This window comes from Urocampus carinirostris, chromosome 10, assembly GCF_059441175.1.
Source record: "Urocampus carinirostris isolate Australia breed hairy pipefish chromosome 10, RoL_Ucar_1.0, whole genome shotgun sequence".
Lineage (NCBI taxonomy): Eukaryota > Metazoa > Chordata > Actinopteri > Syngnathiformes > Syngnathidae > Urocampus > Urocampus carinirostris.
Genome location: NC_142358.1, coordinates 42,847,418 through 42,869,137, shown reverse-complemented (window position 1 = coordinate 42,869,137; position 21,720 = coordinate 42,847,418). Strand labels below are relative to the sequence as shown.

At 41.1% G+C, this 21,720-nt stretch overlaps 1 protein-coding gene across 1 annotated transcript in view; it reads left to right on the top strand.

The window, feature by feature from the left end:
- The window catches only part of LOC148358976 (roundabout homolog 1-like), a 362,675-nt gene that overhangs the window by 284,399 nt on the left and 56,556 nt on the right, over positions 1-21,720 (top strand). Inside the window, 3 exon segments of the mRNA XM_088345902.1 lie at positions 7,180-7,300; positions 8,937-9,075; positions 9,138-9,265. Coding sequence (XP_088202028.1) covers positions 7,180-7,300; positions 8,937-9,075; positions 9,138-9,265 — 388 coding nt within the window.

Sequence of the window (21,720 nt, the reverse complement as noted above, 5' to 3'; positions counted from 1 at the left end):
AAGCGCAAGAGAAAAACAAGCTGCAGGTTGAAATATGTCAACTTGATGTTGCCAAAGCCAGGTGCCTCCAACAAAGACACTGTACTTGTATTTCTCTCTCTCTCTCTCTCTCTCTCTCTCTCTCTCTCTCTCTCTCTCCCTCTCTCTCTCTTTTCCACCCCTTTTCTCCCACTCTCTGTCTCTGTCTCTTTCACTCTCCGTGTCTCTCTTTTTTTCTTCCTTTGTTGCTCTTTGTCTCTTTCTCTCTCTGTGTCTTTTAACCTCTTTTGCTCTGACTTCCTTTTTTCCGTTTCTCTCTTTTCTCTTTCCCTCTTCCTACCCTTTGTGCTTTCTTTTCTCTTTTCTCTCCTTCTGTCTTTCTATTTCTCTTTCGATTTCTTTCTTCCTCTCCCTTTCTTTTCCCCCTCTCTCGCGACTTTTTATCTTTTGTTTCTCACGCTCTCTCCCTTTCTCTTTTTCTTTCCTAGTCCTGCCCTGTCTCATTTTCCCTCCCTCTTTCTCTTATTTCTTTATCTCTCTTTTTCTTTCTCTTTAATCTACTAGTCTGGCCCCCGACAGAATGTTTGTCCTATCGCGTGGCCCCCGAGTTAAAACGAGTTTGACACCCCTGCTGTACAATGTACTTCACGCTTACCCATTCACACACACGCACACACCCATAGCGCTGCTTATTGGGGGCATTAAGGGGTCAGTGTCTTGCCCAACGACACTTTGACATTTAATTCTAACGATCGAACCTACAACCTCTTCGTCCCAAGCGGGTACTATTCCTACTCGGCTATCGCTGCCCCTAAGAAAATCATTGTGGGAGGTAGTTGTGCATATTGGCATTTTCATACAAACCAATAGCAGACCAGCATTTCATATGATGTCGACCAATAGCAGACAGGCATTTATAAACGTATGAGTCACATGACATGCTAAAGAATTGGTTGTTGATGTGGTTTTGTGGTCCTGAAGTCAGTCCTCTAATGGAGATATCAGTTACCTGCCGGCAGGTGCCGACGCGGGGGCCTCACGGGCCCTTTTAAGGTTAGACAAAGCCCGCCGGCCCCCGTGCCATTGTTTGAGCGAGTACTGAGCAAAAAGATATGTCCCGGAACAAAGAGTCTCCTCTGGCTTGTAATCAAAGCCCTGGGAAATACCTGGACCTGGTTCACCCCCCGTTTGGCGCTCTCGCAAAAAATAGTAAGGGACTTGCGAGTTGTGAGGATCGGGCCCTCGGGGGGAGTGGTTGGGTAGCACCCACCTGACCCCTATCAGTGTCCATACCTACTTGCCTGCATCTTTATTCCACCCTATCAAAGGACCCAGGGAGAAAATTCCACTCCCCAGTTCCAGACCCTAGCTTGTTTTTGTCCCTGGTCAACGGACCATTGGCTGTTTATGTCCTCTGTTTCGGCAGTGAAGGACCCTTAACTGCTTTTATACCTGGTCTCAGCAGCGAAGGACCCCCTCAGGTGTTTCTGTCACCGGTTTGGTTTTGGTGGCACAGGGACTGTATGCCCTTTCTGTCTTTGATTTTGGCAGCAAAGGACCCTCATTTGTTTCTGTCCCCAGTTTAGACAGCAAAGGACCCTGAACCATTCCTGTTCCTTGTTTTGGTGGAGAAGGACCTTAAGCCGTGTCTGTCCCTGGTTTCACTGAAGAAAGAGCCTAGGCCGCTTTTTTCACCAGTTTTGGCAGCAAAGGACCCTCATTTGTTTCTGTCCCCAGTTTAGACAGCAAAGGACCCTGAACCATTCCTGTTCCTTGATTTAGTGGAGAAGGATCTTATGCCGTGTCTGTCCCTGGTTTCACTGAAGAAAGACCCTTAGCTGCTTTTGTCACCAGTTTTGGCAGCAAAGGACCCTCATTTGTTTCTGTCCCCAGTTTAGACAACAAAGGACCCTGAACCATTCCTGTTCCTTGATTTAGTGGAGAAGGATCTTATGCCGTGTCTGTCCCTGGTTTCACTGAAGAAAGAGCCTTGGTTGCTTCTTTCAACAGTTTTGGTGGCAAAGGACCCTTAACGGTTTTTGCCCAAGGTTTCAGCAGGAAGGGACTGCAGGCAACCGCTGTCCCAGGTTTTGGCATCAAATGGCTCTCATTTGCTTATGTCCCCGTATCGGTAGCGAAGGACACTCGGGTGCTTCTGTCCCTGGTTTTGGCGGCAAAGGACCCTGAATGGTTTCTGTCCATTGATCCGGCAGTGAAGGAGTCTGTTATCCCTGGTTTCAGTTGCCCAGGGCCCTCGTCTGCTTCTGTCCAAGGTTTGGACAGCAAAGGATTCTCATCTGCCACGGCCAAAGGTTTCGGCGGCAATGGCTCTCATTTGCTTATGTCCCCGTATTGGTAGCGAAGAACACTTGGCTCATTTGAACTCGGGGGCCACATATTAGAACAAACATTCTGTCGGGGGCCGGACTAGTAGATTAAAGACAAAGAAAAAGAGATAAAGAAATAAGAGAAAGAGGGAGGGAAAAGGAGAGAGGGTGGGACAAAGAAAGTAAAAGAGAGAGAGGGAGGGAGCGTGAGAAACAAAAGATAAAAAGTCGTGAGAGAGGAGGAAAAGAAAGGGAGAGGAAGAAAGAAATCCAAAGAGGAATAGAATAACAGAAGAAGAAAAAAGAGAAAAGAAAGGGCAAAAGGTATGAAGAGAGAAAGAGAAAAGAGAGAAAAGGAAGAAAGGAAGTTAGAGCAAAACAGGTTAAAAGACACAAAGGGAGAAAGAAACAAAGAGCAACAAAGGAAGAGAAAAAGAGAGACACAGAGAGTGACAGAGTGGGAGAAAAGAAAGAAAGAGAGAGATAAATAAATACAAGTACAGTGTCTTTGTGAGAGGCACCTGGCTTTGGCAACATCAAGTGGACATATTTCAACCTGCAGCTTGTTTTTCTCTTGCGCTTCTCTGAGTGTTGTCCCGCAGGCTGGATTCAATCCCTTATCGGGCCTGATCTGGCCCGCGGGCTCCTTGTTTGACACCTGGGATCTAACCTCTATGAGATCCCTTGCTGTCTGGCACTCCATTCCTCCAACTCCCCTAGAGGGCGCCAACCTGGGGGGACTGGCAGGAGTGTGCACACCTGCATCTCATCAGTGTCCAAACCTGTACCGTAGTATTATGGCTCCTTCTTGACTGGTCTAGACGCCAGAGGACGTCAGGTTGATTGTGTTTATTGTTTGGATATTTTTGTTTGTTTCTGTTTTGTTACTTTGTCTACCTTTGTTATTGAACATATTTTTTAAGTCCCTCATATAATAGTTCTTTGGAACACAGAGGCGGTCCTGCATAACCTCAGGTAGTCCCTCGAGTCAGGCGAAGAGGTTTTGGATTGCAAAAGTGTTTTTTGGCTGGAGGGGAAAGGAGAGCGACTGATAGTGATTTAGACGCTAAGTGGAAGCTGAGAGGCAGCCGCCATCAATGGACTCTTTCAGTCACCGTTTTTTTTTTTTTTTTTGTTCCCGTCTAACCAGGCCCGGCTGTTTTATCGCAACGCTTGTTCAGACCGACATGACGTGCTGGAAACAAGGAATGTCCACAGTTACAGACTCAGTGTTTGAAGCATCTGTCAGTAGCTCAGCAATGCATCATGGGAATATTGTTTTTTCTTTATATTTAAATGCGGATATATTGGGACGGACATTGATGTGCGTATGGGGAATCATGAAGGTTTAGTGTGCTTGAAATCGGGTGCTTGAAATCCTTGAAGATGCAATCTATCTATCCATCCATTATCTCTTTCCGCTTATCCTCAGTAGGGTCGATACAGGTGCTTGAAATCCTTGAAGATGCCGTCCATCCACCCATTATCTCTTTCCGCTTATCCTCAGTAGGGTCGATACGGGTGCTTGAAATCCTTGAAGATACCTTCCATCCATCCATCCATCCATCTATCCATTATCTCTTTCCGCTTATCCTCAGTAGGGTCGATACAGGCGCTTGAAATCCTTGAAGATAATGTCCACCCATCCATCCATCCATCCATTATCTCTTTCCGCTTATCCTCAGTAGGGTCGATACGGGTGCTTGAAATCCTTGAAGATGCCGTCCATCCATCTATCCATTATCTCTTTCCGCTTATCCTCAGTAGGGTCGATACAGGCGCTTGAAATCCTTGAAGATACTGTCCACCCATCCATCCATCCATCCATTATCTCTTTCCGCTTATCCTCAGTAGGGTCGATACGGGCGCTTGAAATCCTTGAAGATGCCGTCCATCCATCCATTATCTCTTTCCGCTTATCCTCAGTAGGGTCGATACGGGTGCTTGAAATCCTTGAAGATACCGTCCATCCATCCATCCATTATCTCTTTCCGCTTATCCTCAGTAGGGTCGATACGGGTGCTTGAAATCCTTGAAGATGCCATCCATCCATCCATTATCTGCACCGCTTATCCTCAGTAGGGTTGCGGGGGTGGTGGAGCCCATCCCAGCTATCTTCGGGCAGTGGGCAGGGGACACCCTGAACTGGTTGCCAGCCATTCACACCTAGGGACAATTTAGACCAGCTAATTAACCCGACATGCATGTTTTTGGAATGTGGGAGGAAACCCACGCAGAGAACATGCAAACTCCACTCAGGAAGTTTGATCTCATGACCTCAGAACTGTGCCCCACACGGCGCCGCCGTGCTGCCTCCCTGGAAGATGCTTTGAATTTTAATGTTGTGTTTTCAAATTGAGGAATTTTTTTTTGAGTTTTGGGTGAAGTACTTGAAAATGCTTGAAATTGTTGCCATTGTCGTGTCTCTTGGCAGTCTGACTGCAAAGACCACGCTATATATGAAGAAAACATTAATAGAAAATGCTCCCGTCCATCCTGTCCTGTTTGATATCAAACTCCAGTCTCCAGTGTCTGGTATCGTTTTCGTCTATCTCGTTCTGTTTCATATCAGACTCCAGTCTCCAATGCCTGGTATCGGTCCTGTCTATCTCATCCTGTTTCATATCAAACTCCAGTCTCCAGTGTTTGGTATTGTTCCCGTCTATCTCGTCCTCTTTAATATCAAATTCCAGTTTCCAGTGTCTGGTATCGTTTCCGTCTATCTCGTCCTGTTTCATATCGGTCTCCAGTCTCCAGTGCCTGGTATCGTTTCCGTCTATCTCGTCCTGTTTCATATTAGACTCCAGTCTCCCGTGTTTGGTAACGTTTCCGTCTATCTCGTCCTGTTTCATATCAAACTCCAGTCTCCAGTGTCTGGTATCAATCCCGTCTAGCTAGTCCTGTTTGATATTGGTCTCCAGTCTCCAGTGCCTGGTATCGTTCCTGTCAATCTCACCCTGTTTCATATCAAACTCCAGTCTCCAGTGCCTGGTATCGATCCTGTCCATCTCGTCCTGTTTCATATCAAACTCCAGTCTCCAGTGTCTGGTATCGTTCCGTCTATCTCGTCCTGTTTCATATCGGTCTCCAGTGCCTGGTATCGTTTCCGTCTATCTCGTCCTGTTTGATATCAAACTCCAGTTTCCAGTGTCTGGTATCGTTTCCGTCTATCTCGCCCTGTTTCGTATCGGTCTCCAGTGCCTGGTATCGTTTCCGTCTATCTCGTCCTGTTTGATATCAAACTCCAGTTTCCAGTGTCTGGTATCGTTTCCGTCTATCTCGTCCTGTTTCGTATCGGTCTCCAGTGCCTGGTATCGTTTCCGTCTATCTCGTCCTGTTTTATATCAAACTCCAGTTTCCAGTGTCTGGTATCGTTTCCGTCTATCTCGCCCTGTTTCGTATCGGTCTCCAGTGCCTGGTATCGTTTCCGTCTATCTCGTCCTGTTTGATATCAAACTCCAGTTTCCAGTGTCTGGTATCGTTTCCGTCTATCTCGTCCTGTTTCGTATCGGTCTCCAGTGCCTGGTATCGTTTCCGTCTATCTCGTCCTGTTTCATATCAGACTCCAGTCTCCAGTGTCTGGTATCGTTTCCGTCTATCTCGCCCTGTTTCGTATCGGTCTCCAGTGCCTGGTATCGTTTCCGTCTATCTCGTCCTGTTTGATATCAAACTCCAGTTTCCAGTGTCTGGTATCGTTTCCGTCTATCTCGTCCTGTTTCATATCGGTCTCCAGTGCCTGGTATCGTTTCCGTCTATCTCGTCCTGTTTCATATCAGACTCCAGTCTCCAGTGTCTGGTATCGTTTCCGTCCATCTCGTCCTGTTTGATATCGGTCTCCAGTCTCCAATGCCTGGTATCGGTCCTGTCTATCTCATCCTGTTTCATATCAAACTCCAGTCTCCAGTGTTTGGTATTGTTCCCGTCTATCTCGTCCTCTTTAATATCAAATTCCATTTTCCAGTGTCTGGTATCGTTTCCGTCTATCTCGTCCTGTTTCATATCGGTCTCCAGTCTCCAGTGCCTGGTATCGTTTCCGTCTATCTCGTTCTGTTTCATATCAGACTCCAGTCTCCCGTGTTTGGTATCGTTTCCGTCCATCTCGTCCTGTTTGATATCGGTCTCCAGTCTCCAATGCCTGGTATCGGTCCTGTCTATCTCATCCTGTTTCATATCAAACTCCAGTCTCCCGTGTTTGGTATCGTTTCCGTCCATCTCGTCCTGTTTGATATCGGTCTCCAGTCTCCAATGCCTGGTATCGGTCCTGTCTATCTCATCCTGTTTCATATCGGTCTCCAGTCTCCAGTGCCTGGTATCGTTTCTGTCTATCTCGTCCTGTTTCATATCAGACTCCAGTCTCCCGTGTTTGGTATCGTTTCCGTCTATCTCGTCCTGTTTCATATCAAACTCCAGTTTCCAGTGTCTGGTATCAATCCCATCTAACTAGTCCTGTTTGATATTGGTCTCCAGTCTCCAGTGCCTGGTATCGTTCCTGTCCATCTCGTCCTGTTTCATATCAAACTCCAGTCTCCAGTGTCTGGTATCGTTCCGTCTATCTCGTCCTGTTTCATATCAGTCTCCACTGCCTGGTATCGTTTCCGTCTATCTCGTCCTGTTTTATATCAAACTCCAGTTTCCAGTGTCTGGTATCGTTTCCGTCTATCTCGTCCTGTTTGATATCAAACTCCAGTTTCCAGTGTCTGGTATCGTTTCCGTCTATCTCGTCCTGTTTCATATCGGTCTCCAGTGCCTGGTATCGTTTCCGTCTATCTCGTCCTGTTTCATATCAGACTCCAGTCTCCAGTGTCTGGTATCGATCCTGTCTGTTTTTCAATCCAAAAATGAATCAATATCGTTTTTTTTTTCCCGTTTTCAGATCCGGGGCGGGAAGCTAATGATCACCAACGCCAGGAAAAGCGACGCCGGGAAATACGTCTGCGTGGGAACAAACATGGTCGGCGAACGGGAAAGCGAAGTCGCCGAACTCACCGTTCTGGGTAATATGGACTTTCTTTTCGTCACCGATACTGTTTCGATTCCTCTTCATTATATCCCGTCTGGCTTTTTTTTTTTTAATGATTTTTTTTTATGGATGGTTTTCATTCCAGACAACATAACCTTTAACAAAATTTCCGTCCAAAAGGCCGCCGTCCAATTCGTTTACAAGTTCATAAAAATGGCGCTTGACTTCCTTACTTTTCTTACTTTTGACTTATGAGTTTCATTTCTTTCTTGGCCAAAGTTACTCTCAAATGTTTTTTGTTCCCGTCTGTGAGATGAATTGAAATGTTATACCTTGCAGCTGTTTTATTTTTCTTTTGTTTTTGTTTCTATATATATATCTATATATATAGATATATATATATAATCACTCTCCGTTTGTCAGTCCGTCTGCGAACCTCTTTTGTTCCAAGGCAAGCCTTTTTTGACCCTTACTCCCGCCTGTCCCATTTTTGCACCCGTGTTTTCACCTGCCCGTTCTGATCTCCCCGTTTGTCTCTGGCTACGTTTTTGATCCCGACCACGTATGCTCTCCTGTCCTGGCTAACGACCTGTTTTCAGTGTATACTAGGCAAGCCAGACTAGATGAAGCTGAGCTTATTCAGTTATCCCGGATTTCTTTATTCATCTTTTGTGCAACCCATTGATCCCAAATATCTTCAACCATCTTGACATAGCCAGACTAGATGAAGCTGAGCTTATTCAGTTATCCCAGATTTCTTTATTCCTCTTCTGTGCAACCCATTTATCCCAAATATCTTCAACCGGCTTGACATAGCCAGACTAGATGAACCTGAGCTTATTCACTTATCCTGGATTTCTTTATTCAGTTATCCCAGATTTCTTTATTCCTCTTCTGTGCAACCCTCTTATCCCAAATATATTCAACTGGCTTGATATAGCCAGACTAGATGACACTGAGCTTTTTAAGTTATCCAGAATTTCTTTATTCCTCTTTCGTGCAACCTATCCATCCCAAATATCTTCAACCGGCTTGACATAGCCAGACTAGGTGAAGCTGAGCTTATTCAGTTATCCCGGATTTCTTTATTCTTCTTTCGTGCAACCAATTTATCCCATCTTGACATAGCCAGACTAGATGAAGCTGAGCTTATTCAGTTATCCCAGATTTCTTTATTCCTCTTCTGTGCAACCCATTTATCCCAAATATCTTCAACCGGCTTGACATAGCCAGACTAGATGAACCTGAGCTTATTCACTTATCCTGGATTTCTTTATTCAGTTATCCCAGATTTCTTTATTCCTCTTCTGTGCAACCCTCTTATCCCAAATATATTCAACCGGCTTGATATAGCCAGACTAGATGACACTGAGCTTTTTAAGTTATCCATAATTTCTTTATTCGTCTTTCGTGCAACCCATCCATCCCAAATATCTTCAACCGGCTTGACATAGCCAGACTAGGTGAAGCTGAGCTTATTCAGTTATCCCGGATTTCTTTATTCTTCTTTCGTGCAACCAATTTATCCCATCTTGACATAGCCAGACTAGATGAAGGTGAGCCTATTTAGTTATCCCGGATTTCTTTATTCCTCTTTCGTGCAATCCCCCTGTGGCGTTTCTAGGTTTCAATCGGGCAAAATAATGCTAACTTCCTAACATTCCTCGCAGAGCGCCCCAGTTTTGTCCGTCGCCCCGGCAACCAGGTGGTTCTGGTGGACCAAAGCGTGGAGTTCCGGTGCGAAGCTCGAGGCGACCCGGTTCCGACGGTGCGATGGCGCAAAGACGACGGCGATCTGCCCAAGGCCAGGTATCGAACCCGTCACCGATATCACAACTTTCGTCAAAATCGGACTAAAATCCCGATCCTAGGTACGAAATCCGAGAAGACCACACCCTGAAGATCCGACGATTAACTTCAGCCGACGTGGGATCTTATACCTGCGTGGCCGAAAACATGGTGGGCAAGGCGGAAGCCTCGGCGAGCCTCACCGTCCACGGTAAGAACGGTTTTTGTGTCGGATTTTCCGATATTTTTTCAAGAATGTGATTTCGTGAGTCTGATACAAGAAGATTGATCTTTCGATTGTAATATCAAAACACGAATTTTTCCTCTTCTGCGAGTCGCTGTGCAGACACACACTCGTACACGGAGGGGGGCTACCGTAAAGCCTCTAAACAACACAGTGCGCCACTGAAAATGTCTAAATTTAACCTAAAAATGCGCAATTAAAAAAAAAAATCATTATTATTTTGCCCTGCGCTCGCGTGCCATTGGTTAACCCTTCGCGTGCCACTGCTGGCACGCGTGTCATAGGTTGCAGACCCCTGGTAAGATGATGCTTTCTTTTGTTGCCATTTTTTTGAAAATCCTTATTTTAAAAGTGGATTATTTGGTTGTGCTGCATTATTTATTTATTGTTACAATCCGTTTTTTCCATCGTTCACCGGACGACTGTCACGGTTGCCATGGCGCCCAAGTGGCCCCGCCAGTATGTCACGGTTGCCATGGTGGCCAATCGGCCCCCTGTCAGTATTTAAACTCTGTCCTGTCAGTCCCCTTTGGTCGGTCTGTCTGCGAATCTCTGTTTTTACACGGCAAGTCCTTTTTCGCCTATCCCGTGTTTTTGCTCCTGCTTGTCTCCCGCTACGATTTGTTTTGGTCTCGACCACGTCTGCTCTCCCGTCCCGAATAACGATCCGTTTTTTGATCTTGACCACGTCTGTTTTCTTCTCCTGGCTTTCGACTTGTTTCCGATCCCGATCACGTTTTTGCTCTTCTATCCCGGCTTCTGACCTGTTTTTCTGCTTCCGACACTGCCATTGTTTGAGGTCCCATCCTAAAAGTTTAAAGGGACAAAGTGTTTTATTTCGGGGCTGCTAATGCTAAAACAACTCTTTAAAGAATTGAAAATATAAGCGAGATACATATTTGTGATATCCACATGCATTTTTGAAAATACTTGTTTATTGAGAAATTCGCTTTGTCACCCATCTGGCTGCTACGGCTTCTTCCTGTCTTTTTTTTCATGTTTTCTCCTTTTTTTCTTTCTTTTTTCTTCTTCGTTTTTTTATCTGTATATTTTCCAATTTCTTCCACTGGTTTCCATTTCTTTTTTCAGCTTTTCTTTATTTTTTACTTTTTATTTTTATGACTTATTTATTTTTGTCTCTTAATTTTTAGTTTTTTTTCCCTTGCTTTTTCCTCATTGTGCTTTTTTATTATGTATTTCATTTTTTTCTTTTTCCTCTTTCCTTTCTTTCCTGATTTTTCCTTTTTTCTTTTCTTCCTTTTTTCATTTTTCTCAATTTTTTTCTATCTTTTTTCTTCTTCAGTTTTTTATCTTTATTTTTCTCGTCACTTCCCCCCGGTTTCCATTTCTTTTTTTTAGCTTTTCTTTATTTTCCCTGATTTTTTCCCTTTTTTTTCCTTTTCATTTTCATTACTTTTATTCATATTTGTCTCTTTTAATATTTAGTTCTTTTTTCTTGCGTTTTTCTTCTTTTGCCTTTTTTATTATTTTTTTTCCTTTCTTTCTTTTTTCCTGATTTCTCCTTTTTTTTCCTTTTCTTTCTTCTTTCTCTTAAACAATTTTGCTTCAAGCTTTTAAGTGAACGCCCATTTTTTTTGCGCATGTGGCCTTCCTAGCTAGCTTATTACCCGGCGCTAGCTCCACTCAATTAGCCGATTGATTTCTAATCACTCCAAGATACGAGCTCAACTCCGATATCGATTCCATTTTCGTGGAATAACTCGCGGGAATTGTTTTAAGCTAACATCTTCAAGTTATCCGTCTCGGGCCTATTAACTCTTCCAATATAAAGAAAGAACTGATCGAGGTCCCCTTGACAACAAAGGGGCTATTTTACCTCATTGGTCGGATGTTAAAGTGGAGGGGGGTCTAAAAGATGGCCGCCCACGTGTAATGGATGTCAACCATGTTTACGTCGTTTCAAATAGAGGCAGGTGAAGCCCCGCCCCCAGACCCCAAGCCCCTCCCCCAGACCCCGCTTCATCTTCACCCGGTTACCCTTTGCAATTATTTCCTAATTTCGGCGAAATTGGCTCAGGGACTCGAGAGGTTTAGGGCTGCAACAACAAATCGATTAAAAGCGTTGACCATTCATTTCATCATCGATTGTTGCGTCGCACTAATTAGGGTTCGCTAGCAGCGTACGGGTGCTTGAAATCCTTGACAATGTTTGATTTTTTACTCGCGGAGAAGAACTGGCTCAGTTGGATCCCTTAACTACCATTGGTCACCGTTTCCTGTGGTTTGTCTTGGGCGAGGAGAGCCTGGTGGTGCCCATCGTCTCTAGGCCAAATACATGTTTCTTCAGTACTTCTTCGCGCACTGCCCGCACATTCTCAGCGCACAAGAAAATCTAGCCAGCGCACAAAAATCAGGGCTCGAAATTGCTCATTAAGAAGCCAATTAAGTCAAAGTTACAGTGCATGAAGGTCAAAATCCACGGGTTCCCCTGACGCTGTTTTCTAAATGCTGTATTTTGAAGTCAAGGTCGAAGTAGATTGAAGTTGAGTAAAGTCAGTAGAGTTTTTCAAGAAGCGGCTTCTTCGGCTCGGCTCGCTAAAAGGAACCGGCTCTTTTGGGTCCTAAACGACTCTTCGGGTTGTTTTTGTTTCTTTCATCCCTACATGACCAACTATTATGTAAAAAATGCACAAAATGACTTAAAGGAAGGGGGAATAGAACAAAAAAGAAAAAAAATACCAAAATGAAAAAGTAGTGAAAAGCTGAGAAAAAAAGAAACAAAAGGAAGAGAAAAAGGAGGGGAAAAATTTAGAAAAAAAGCCAGAAAAAAAGAAAAGAAAGAAACAAAGGAAAAAAGTAAATAGAGAACAAAAAGAAAAAAGTAAAAGCTAGGAAAAAATAAACACAGATTTTTTTTAAAGGAATTTTAAAAAAAGTAGAAAAAAAAAACACGGAAAAAAGAATAAAAAGTTTGTGTTGCATTCAAATAATTTCCAATGATATCAAGTGAATCTAGTTGCCAAGATTGTACTTCCACTCAAAAATGTAATTGAGTACAATTCTGTATCTTGAAGAAATTAGTACTTTTTAATACTCTTAGTACTTTTTAGTGCTTTCCATTACTTTGTCGTATAAGTTACTACTTTTTACTGCTTTTCACTACTCCTTAATACTTTTAGTAATATTTTTTGTACTTGTATGTACGTTATAAATCACTTTTAGTACTTTTTAGTACTAAAATACCGTTGGTTTGTTGTTTTAAAACCTTTTAGTACTTTTTAATACTCTTAGTACTTTTTAGTGTTATCCATTACTTTCCTTATCAGTTACTACTTTATAGTGCTTTTCACTACTCCTTAATACTTTTAGTAATGTTTATAAACTTTTATGTGTGTTAAAAACACTTATTAGTACTTTTAGTACAAAAAATACTGTTTGTGTGAGTATGTTTTAAAACCTTTTAGTACTTTTTAATACTCTTAGTACTTTTTAGTGCTTTCTATTACTTTTCTTATGAGTTACTACTTTTTAGTGCTTTTCTCTACTCCTTAAAAGTTTCAGTAATGTTTTTATACTTGTATGTATGTTATAAAACACTTTTTAGTACTTTTTAGTACTAAAATACTGTTGTTGTTTTCTTTTCACATTTGTATATGTTTTAAAACCTTTTAGTACGTTTTCATACTCATAGTACTTTTTAGTGCTTTCCATGACTTTTTCGTATGAGTTACTACTTATTACTCCTTAATACTTTTAGTAATGTTTTTTTTATGCTTGTATGTATGTTATAAAACAATTTTTAGTACTAAAATACTGTTGGTTTGTTGTGTTAAAACATTTTAGTACTTTTTAATGCTCTTAGTACTTTTTAGTACTTTCCATTACTCCTTAATACTTTTAGTAATGTTTTTTTTTATACTTTTATGTATGTTATAAAACACTTTTTAGTACTTTTTAGTACTAAAATACTGTTGGTCTGTTGTTTTAAAACGTTTTAGTAATTTTTAATACTCTTAGTGCTTTTTAGTGCTTTTCATTACTCCTTAATACTTTTAGTAATGTTTGTTTATACTTGTATGTACGTTATAGATCACTTTTTAGTACTTTTTAGTTCTAAAATACTGTTGGTTTGTTGTTTTAAAACCTTCAAGTACTTTTTAATACTCTTAGTACTTTTCAGTGCTTTCCATTACTCCTTAATACTTTTAGTAATGTTTTTTTATACTCTTATGTATGTTATAAAACACTTTTTAGTACTTTTTAGTACTAAAATACTGTTGGTTTTTTCACATTCGCGGATGTTTTAAAACCTTGAAGTACTTTTTCATACTCTTAGTACTTTTTAGTGTTTTCCATTACTTTCCTGATGAGCTACTACTTTTTAGCGCTTTCCATTACTCCTTAATACTTTTAGTAATGTTTTTTTATACTCTTATGTATGTTATAAAACACTTTTTAGTAGTTTTTAGTACTAAAATACTGTTGGTTTGTTGTTTTAAAACCTATTACTACTTTTAATACCATTACTTTTCAGTATGAGTTACTACTTTTTAGTGTTTTACACTACTCCTTAATACGTTCAGTTATGTTTTTATACTTGTATGTAAGTTATAAAACACTATTTAGTACGAAAATACCGTTGTTGTTTTTTTCACATTTGTGTATGTTTTAAAACCTTTTAGTACTTTTTAATACCCTTAGTACGTTTTAGTGCTTTCCATTACTTTTTCGTATGAGTTACTACTTTTTAGTGTTTTTCACCACTCCTTAATACATTCAGTAATGTTTTTATACTTGTATGTAAGTTATAAAACACTTTTTAGTACTTTTTAGTACTAAAATACTGTTGTTTTATTCACATTCGCGGATGTTTTAAAACCTTGAAGTACTTTTTCATACTATTATTACTTTTTAGTGTTTTCCATTACTTTCCTCATGAGCTACTACTTATTAGTGCTTTTCACTACTCCTTATTACTTTAAGTAACGTTTTTTAAACTTGTATGTATGTTACAAAACACTTTTTAGTACTTTTTAGTACTAAAGTACTGTTGGTTTGTTGTTTTAAAACATTTTAGTACTTTTTAATACTCTTAGTACTTTTTAGCACTTTCCATTACACCTTAATGCTTTTAGTAATGTTTTTTTATACTCTTATGTATGTTTTAAAACACCTTTTAGTAGTTTTTAGTACTAAAATACCGTTGGTTTGTTGTTTTAAAACCTATTAGTACTTTTTAATACTCTTAGTACTTTTTAGTGCTTTCCATTACTTTTGGTATGAGTTACTACTTTTTACTGCTTTTTGACTACTTTTCAGAACATTTTAGTATGTTTCAGTACTGTTGATTGCCTTGTAGTATTTTGTGTACTTTTTTTTAGAGTTTTTTTCTATTCCCCTTTTAGAACTCGGAGTACTTTTCAGTAATTCAGACTATACTTGAGTGTATTTCAACAGTTTTGAGTCATTTTCCAGCTCAGGAGAAAACGACACCGACCCCTTCACGCTATATCCCCTTTGAGCCCGGCACAGGAATTTGGCGACGGGGGTGCGTTTCATTTTCACACCCTCGGCGCTCAGACAATGTCGTCAGTGTGCTAGCTTAGCCGCGGGCTGTTTTTTTTTTTTTTAAACCGCCGTTTTTTTGCGCTCGCTAAATGGGCCGATTGTTTTTTTACACGCGTCTCTCTCGGCGACGACGTATAAATATGTCAAGATAAATATTCCTGGTAATTGACGGCGGAAATCCAACAAAGTCCGTTAAGACGGTAGCTTAACGTTAGCCGTCTTTAGTAGTAGTCAGATTTCTGATGTTTTAGAAGATTATATACATAAACACGCGAAAAACGGGAGATTTTAGGGGATTTCTGATCCTGTTGATGAGAGAGAGAGAGAGAGAGAGAGAGAGAGAGAGAGAGAGAGAGAGAGAGAGAGAGAGAGAGAGAGAGAGAGAGAGAGAGAGAGAGAGAGAGAGAGAGAGAGAGAGAGAGAGAGAGAGAGAGAGAGAGAGAGAGAGAGAGAGAGAGAGAGAGAGAGAGAGAGAGAGAGAGAGAGAGAGAGAGAGAGAGAAATTGATAACTTTGTATACTTTGTCTTTCAGTGTCACTTCCCATTCACAGATTCATTATTCAGGCATCCCCCACTGTTTTCTACAGTTTCCTTGTCTAGCCACTCATATAAGCCACTTGGCTGCATCTCCTCTGCTAGCAGCTATTGATATTGATAGTTGTTCCTGCTTTGTCCTTCAGTGTCTCTCACCTTCCACAGCCAAAAAATTCAAGTGTCTTCCACTTTCTTCCCACTGTTTCATTCTCTAGCCACACACACGTTCCTACTTTGTCCTTCACTGTCACTTTTCCTCCCACAACCCGCTTTTTTCCCACAGGTTCCTTCTAAAGCCAGTAATTTAAGCGGCTCAACTACATTTTACGGCTTCCCCCGTGATTCCGCATCTTTCACTTGTTTCTATTGTTTCATTCTCTAGCCTCTGCATGCTACAGCTGCCCTACTAGCTATTATTATTATTATTTTTAGCTGTTCTTGCTTAGTCCTTCAGTGTGTCTCACCTTTCACAGCCACATGATTCAGGTGTCTTCCACTTTCTTCTCACTGTTTCATTCTCTAGCCACACACATGTTCCTGCTTTGTCCTTCATTGTCACTTTCCTCCTACAGCCCTGTGATTTGGGAATCTCCCGCTTTTCCACAGGTTTCTTCTAAAGCCTGTAATTTAAGCGACTCTATTACATTTTACGGCTTGCCCCTTGACTCCGCCTCGTACACTTGTTTCCACTGTTTCATTCTCTAGCCATTCATGTAAACCGCTTAGCTGCATGCTACAGCTCCCCTCCTACATTATTGATATTTTCAGCTGTTCCCGCCCTGTCCTTCAGTGTCTCTCATCTTCCACAGCCAAATGATTCAAGTGTCCTCCACTTTCTTCTCACTGTTTCATTCTCTAGCCACACACTTGTTTCTGATTTGGGATGTCTATCCATCCATTATCTGCACCGCTTATCCTCTGTAGGGTCGAGGGGATTTAGGATGTCTACGCTTGACAAATTGAATATTTTACTGGCCTTTTTACTCCTTTCTCCCTCTAGCCGCGTACACCAGCTCTGACCTACTCCAACTATTGGTTCTTTTCAGCTGCTCCGGGCGTATCATGCGAGCTTTGTCTTCGGTTGTCACTTGCTAGAATTCCTCCCTAAAAATATAAAAGTAGGATTCCGAATGGTATCCTTCAAGTGCTCCGTTCTAAGAGACTTTAGGGCGGCATTATTACACACTGTCCCTTTAAAGATTAGGGGACGTCAAAACCATGTTGACGATGTGTTATTTTCTTCAGTTTTTGGGGGTTTCGAGACTTCAGCGAGGGCCTTGAAGGAGACTTCAAGGCGAGAACTTTCTTGTCAGCAGCTTGCAGGCGCTTGATAAAACCTTCAGAAGCGTTTTGGAAAAAAAAAAGAGAAAAAGAAAAAAGACAGACATTCTTCTTTGTACGACAAACCAAACACATGCAAACAATCCCCGACGGGAGTCCGTCGACATTAATCTTGTTAATTCCCCCAATCTGGACCTCCTAAGGGATTTTTTTCTGGCAACAATTTTTTTTCCAGCGTTCGTGCCGATCCTTGCAAAGTCCTAGTCGGTATTGAAATCATGATTCTAAAAATGAGGCCCGAAATGGGCATTCCGATGCCGTAAATACAATTTTCAAAATTTGTTTGAACTAAAAAGGTTTCATAAAAAAAAGTCATCATTCATGGTAATAATGCTTCATGAATCTATCAGTAGAGTCTTATGGAATTACCGTAAATTCCGGACTATAAGCCGCTACTTTTTTCCAAAATGTTCAACCCTGCGGCTTATTCAGTGATGCGGCCAATTTGTGTATGGCGTTCGAGTACAAAAGGTAAAATTTAGACCGCTGGAATATATGCTAGCGTGTTTTTGAATATAGGAGCGTGGGACGACGTCTATATGACAAAGTCTCTTTCCCATACTAGGGAAGACGACTTTAATGACGTCAGTTATAAGGAGGAAGATGAGCACGGTTTACCATGATTTTTACAAGTACCGTAATTTTTTTTTTAACAGACCCGTTTCCTTGTGTTGTGAGCGTGTTCCTAGTAGCATTTTGCTACCCCTCACAGACACGGTTTGGGATGAAAGTTATAATATTATTATTAAAGCTTTGAAAACTCTCTCGGTGTACCGTCTTCCCTTGTAAATATGTGTAACCATGTATAATATGTATTTGCAACTGTATATTTTTGTCATGTATTTATTTTAGAAACTTATTCTGATATGTTTTCCACGGGAGAATCAAAAAGAAGGGGCGAATACAACAGGGGCTGATGGGAAGGGGAGTAAAGGTGAGACTTGTTTGTGGACGCAGCGAACAATAGTGGATATTTATTTTTCCCACCCTTACCTTTGGAAATATACTTTATTCAGGTCTGCGTCATATCTTAAGTACCGGTATCATTTTACGTTCAATTTGCCGGCTGTTGTTTTTGGACTGTGTACGTTATTGACACTAACAAAGATGTTACATAACGAAATTATGACTATGCTTGATTGCTGTTAAGATTGTCGAGAAGGGTTGTTCAAACCTCACATTATTTGTTTGCTGTTATTAGTGTCAATAAATTTGTTCAAACAACAATCGCGGGACTCAAAATCGGGTTTGGGTCAATTTTGTGATTGTGTTGCATGTTTTAATGTGGGCGCATGCGGCTTATATGCAGGTGCGGTTTGTGTAAGTACAAAAGCAGTTATCCTCTTAAAATGTGGTGGGTGCGGCTTATAATCAGGTGCGCTCTATAGTCCGGAATTTACGGTAGTAGTTATCTGCCAGTTTTGACTGAGGATCCATCCATCTATCCATCCATTATCTGCACCGCTTATCATCAGTAGGGTCGCGGGGGTGCTGGAGCCCATCCCAGCTGTCTTCGGGCAGTGGGTAGGGACACGTGGGACAATTTGTACCGGCCAATTACCCTAACATGCATGTTTTTGGAATGTGGGAGGAAACCGGAGTGCCCGGAGGAAACCCACGCAAGCACAGGGAGAACATGCAAACTCCACACATGGAAGATCGATCTCATGACCTCAGAACTGTGAAATGGGGAGTCAAGCACGTTAAGCAGCAGTCTGGCGTGAAATCATAGGAAGGCAGAGGCTGACGAGATCGATACCATTTGCCCGAGTGGATATCAGACGGATGGGGTCGATACCGGACAGGACGGACAGACAGGATTGATAATGAAACAGGAAATCGAAAATAAACAGGACAAACAAGGCAAGAACGAAAACTGTAGAGAATAATAAACAGGACAAAAATAGACGGGAACAAAACTAGAAATTGATATTAAACAGGACAAAAATAAACGGGAACAATACCGGACAGGAAATACCAACATGAACAGGACCGAGTCAAAACCTACGTCTTGCGGGGCAGAGGTTCGTTGACGGACTGACAAAGGAAAAATGAGAGCACTGAGCTTAAATAAATGGAAAGCCAATCTGTCAACGAGCCGCGTCTGGCGCCACATGGGCGGGCCCAATTTGGTGCCATGGCAACCGTGACAAATGGGGTATGTTTTTAGGACAAAAAAAAAATTGGGGGAGGGGGGATTATTTTCTTTACTAGAAAAGTATTTTGATCTTGAAAAACCAATGAATGATAATCAGCAATCTCAAATAATAAAGAAAAATAGATATGTCAAGACCAGAACGGAGACAGGACCCACTTGCGTTACGTTTCTCTCCGTTTTATTGGGAAAAAAGGAAAGGATTGCACACACGACCCGGTGATCGCTGGTCGCGGGGAGCAGATCGCTCTGTACGCGGAAGTGGGACTTCCGTGGCGAGCAATGGCGGTGTTGGGAACGAAAAAAGGGTCAGTAGCCGGGACAGGAGAGCAAAAACGTGGTCGAGATCAGAAAATGAGTCGTTATCCAGGACGGGAGAACAGACGTGGTCGAGATCAAAACAGGTCGTCATTCGGGACTGGAGACTTAAAACAGATCATAGCGGGAGAAAAACAGGAGCAAAAACCCAGGACAGGCGAAAAAGGGCTTGCTGTGTACAACACAGATTCGCAGACGGACCGACAACAGGGGACTGACAGGACAGAGTTGAAATACTGACAGGGATCCAATCTGTCAACAAGCTGCAGCTGACGTCACACGGGCGGGGCCAATTGGGCGCCCTGGCAATTGTTACAGAAGCTGGCGCCACATTGGTCGGGGCCAATTGGGCGCCGTGGCAACCGTGACAATATAGGATTGAGATGAATGACCCTCTGAGATTCATGACTTGACCGTTTTTTTGAGGTAACGTGTATTTTTCGTCATTTTCCGCCAATTGTGTTTTAGGGTTGCCATGTTTCGGAATTGTGAAAATTCTCCTGCCCACGAACATCCCTTTATTTTGACATTGTTCATTGAGCTTTTTGTGTTTGTGTCTTTTTTTTGTTTTAGTTGTGTCTGGTAAGTTGACTTGTCACCCGTCACCCGAGACAGGAAGCTGTCGCCACTACATCCTCCTCCCCATCCCCCCATCCATCCTCTTTCCATCACCACGCCGACCGTATCTCTGTTGCCGACGGCAACTGAGACAAAGTGGGTAAAAAAATAGCAAAAAGAAAATAACAAGGATTGCTCTTTGAGCCTTGAAGGTAAATGGTGTCTCATTTCTTCTTCTATTATGTTGCTTCGATCATAAATCTCTACCTATAACCAATGGAGAACGATACTAATAACAGCATTATATAGGTCAGCAGTGGGCAAACTAAGGCTCGCGGGCCTTTGCGGCCTTCCTAGTTGTTTTCATCCGGCCCGCTAAAGGAAAATGGTCAAGATGGAACGACAATATATATAAAAGAAGGACTAATAAATATTATTTTGCGTCCACCTTCATCCTTATCCTTTTGTGTATCTACAATCAAAATACTACGACAAAAATACTACAAAATGACCATGCCAAAAATATATCATGATTAAGAAAAGGGACCTATTTGTTTGCTTTTATTTTGAAATGAAAATAAATACTACAAAAATACTACGACAGTAATATTACAAAAATATTTAAGAAAAATACATAATACTACAGAAATCCTGATATGTAAATACTGTACTTCAAAAATACTTCCACAGAAACACTAAAAATGTACCACATCAGTAAATTATACAAAAATACTACAAAATGACCAGCCCCAAAAATATATATGATTATAGATTATGAACTATTTTTTTGCTTTTATTCCGAAAAGAAAATAAATACTACAAAAATACTACGACAGTAATATTACACAGATATTGAAGAAAAATACATAATACTACAGAAATCCTACTATGTAAATACAATAGTTTCAAAAATACTTCCACAGAAATACTAAAAATACTAAAAATATACCACAACGATAAATAATACAAAAATACTACTCTAGAAAAACATAAAAAATACATTTATGGTAATACCACAAATGCTATACTCTGGAAATACTACAGAAATACTACAAAATGACCAGCCCCCCAAAATATATATGATTAAGAAAAGGGAACTATTTTTTTGCTTTTATTCCGAAAAGAAAATAAATACTACAAAAATACTACGACAGTCATATTACAAAGATATTGAAGAAAAATACATAATACTACAGAAATCCTACTATGTAAATACAGTACTTCAAAAATACTTCCACGGGAATACTAAAAATAAACCACAACAGTAAATCATTAATACACAAATACTTCTCCAGAAATATCACAACAGAAATAACATAAAAAATACATTATGGTAATACCACAAATATTATACTCTGGACATACTACATAAATACTACAAAATGACACAAAAATACTACTGCCAAATGAAAACTACAGTAATACAACAAAACTAAAAATCACATTGAGTTTTAAAAACAGGGACTTAATCTGTCAGTTAATTGTGAACATTTCAAAACCAGATCTTCAGTGCCTCATGCATGTCATGAAGAGGTAGGGAGGAGACATGACCAAATTGTCTTGCTCCTATTCTATATAGTACTCTCTAAAGCTCAGAAGCTTGTATCATCAAAACAGCCTGTACACATCATGATTTCAGCTGCACCCTCCAGTGTCTCACAACCTGTATGAAGAGGTAGAGAGGAGACATGACCAAATTGTCTCGCTTCTATTCTATATAATACTCGCTAAAGTTTAGAAGCTCGTATCATCAAAACAGCCTGTACACATCAAGATCTCAGCTGCGCTCCCCAGTGTCTCACCAACCGTTGGAAGAGGTAGAGAGGAGACATGACCAAATTGTCTTGCTACTATTCTATATAATACTCGCTAAAGCTCAGAAGCTTATATCATCAAAACAACCTGTACACATCATGATCTCTGCTGCGCTCCTCAGTGTCTCACCAACCGTATGAAGAGGTAGAGAGAAGACATGACCAAATTGTCT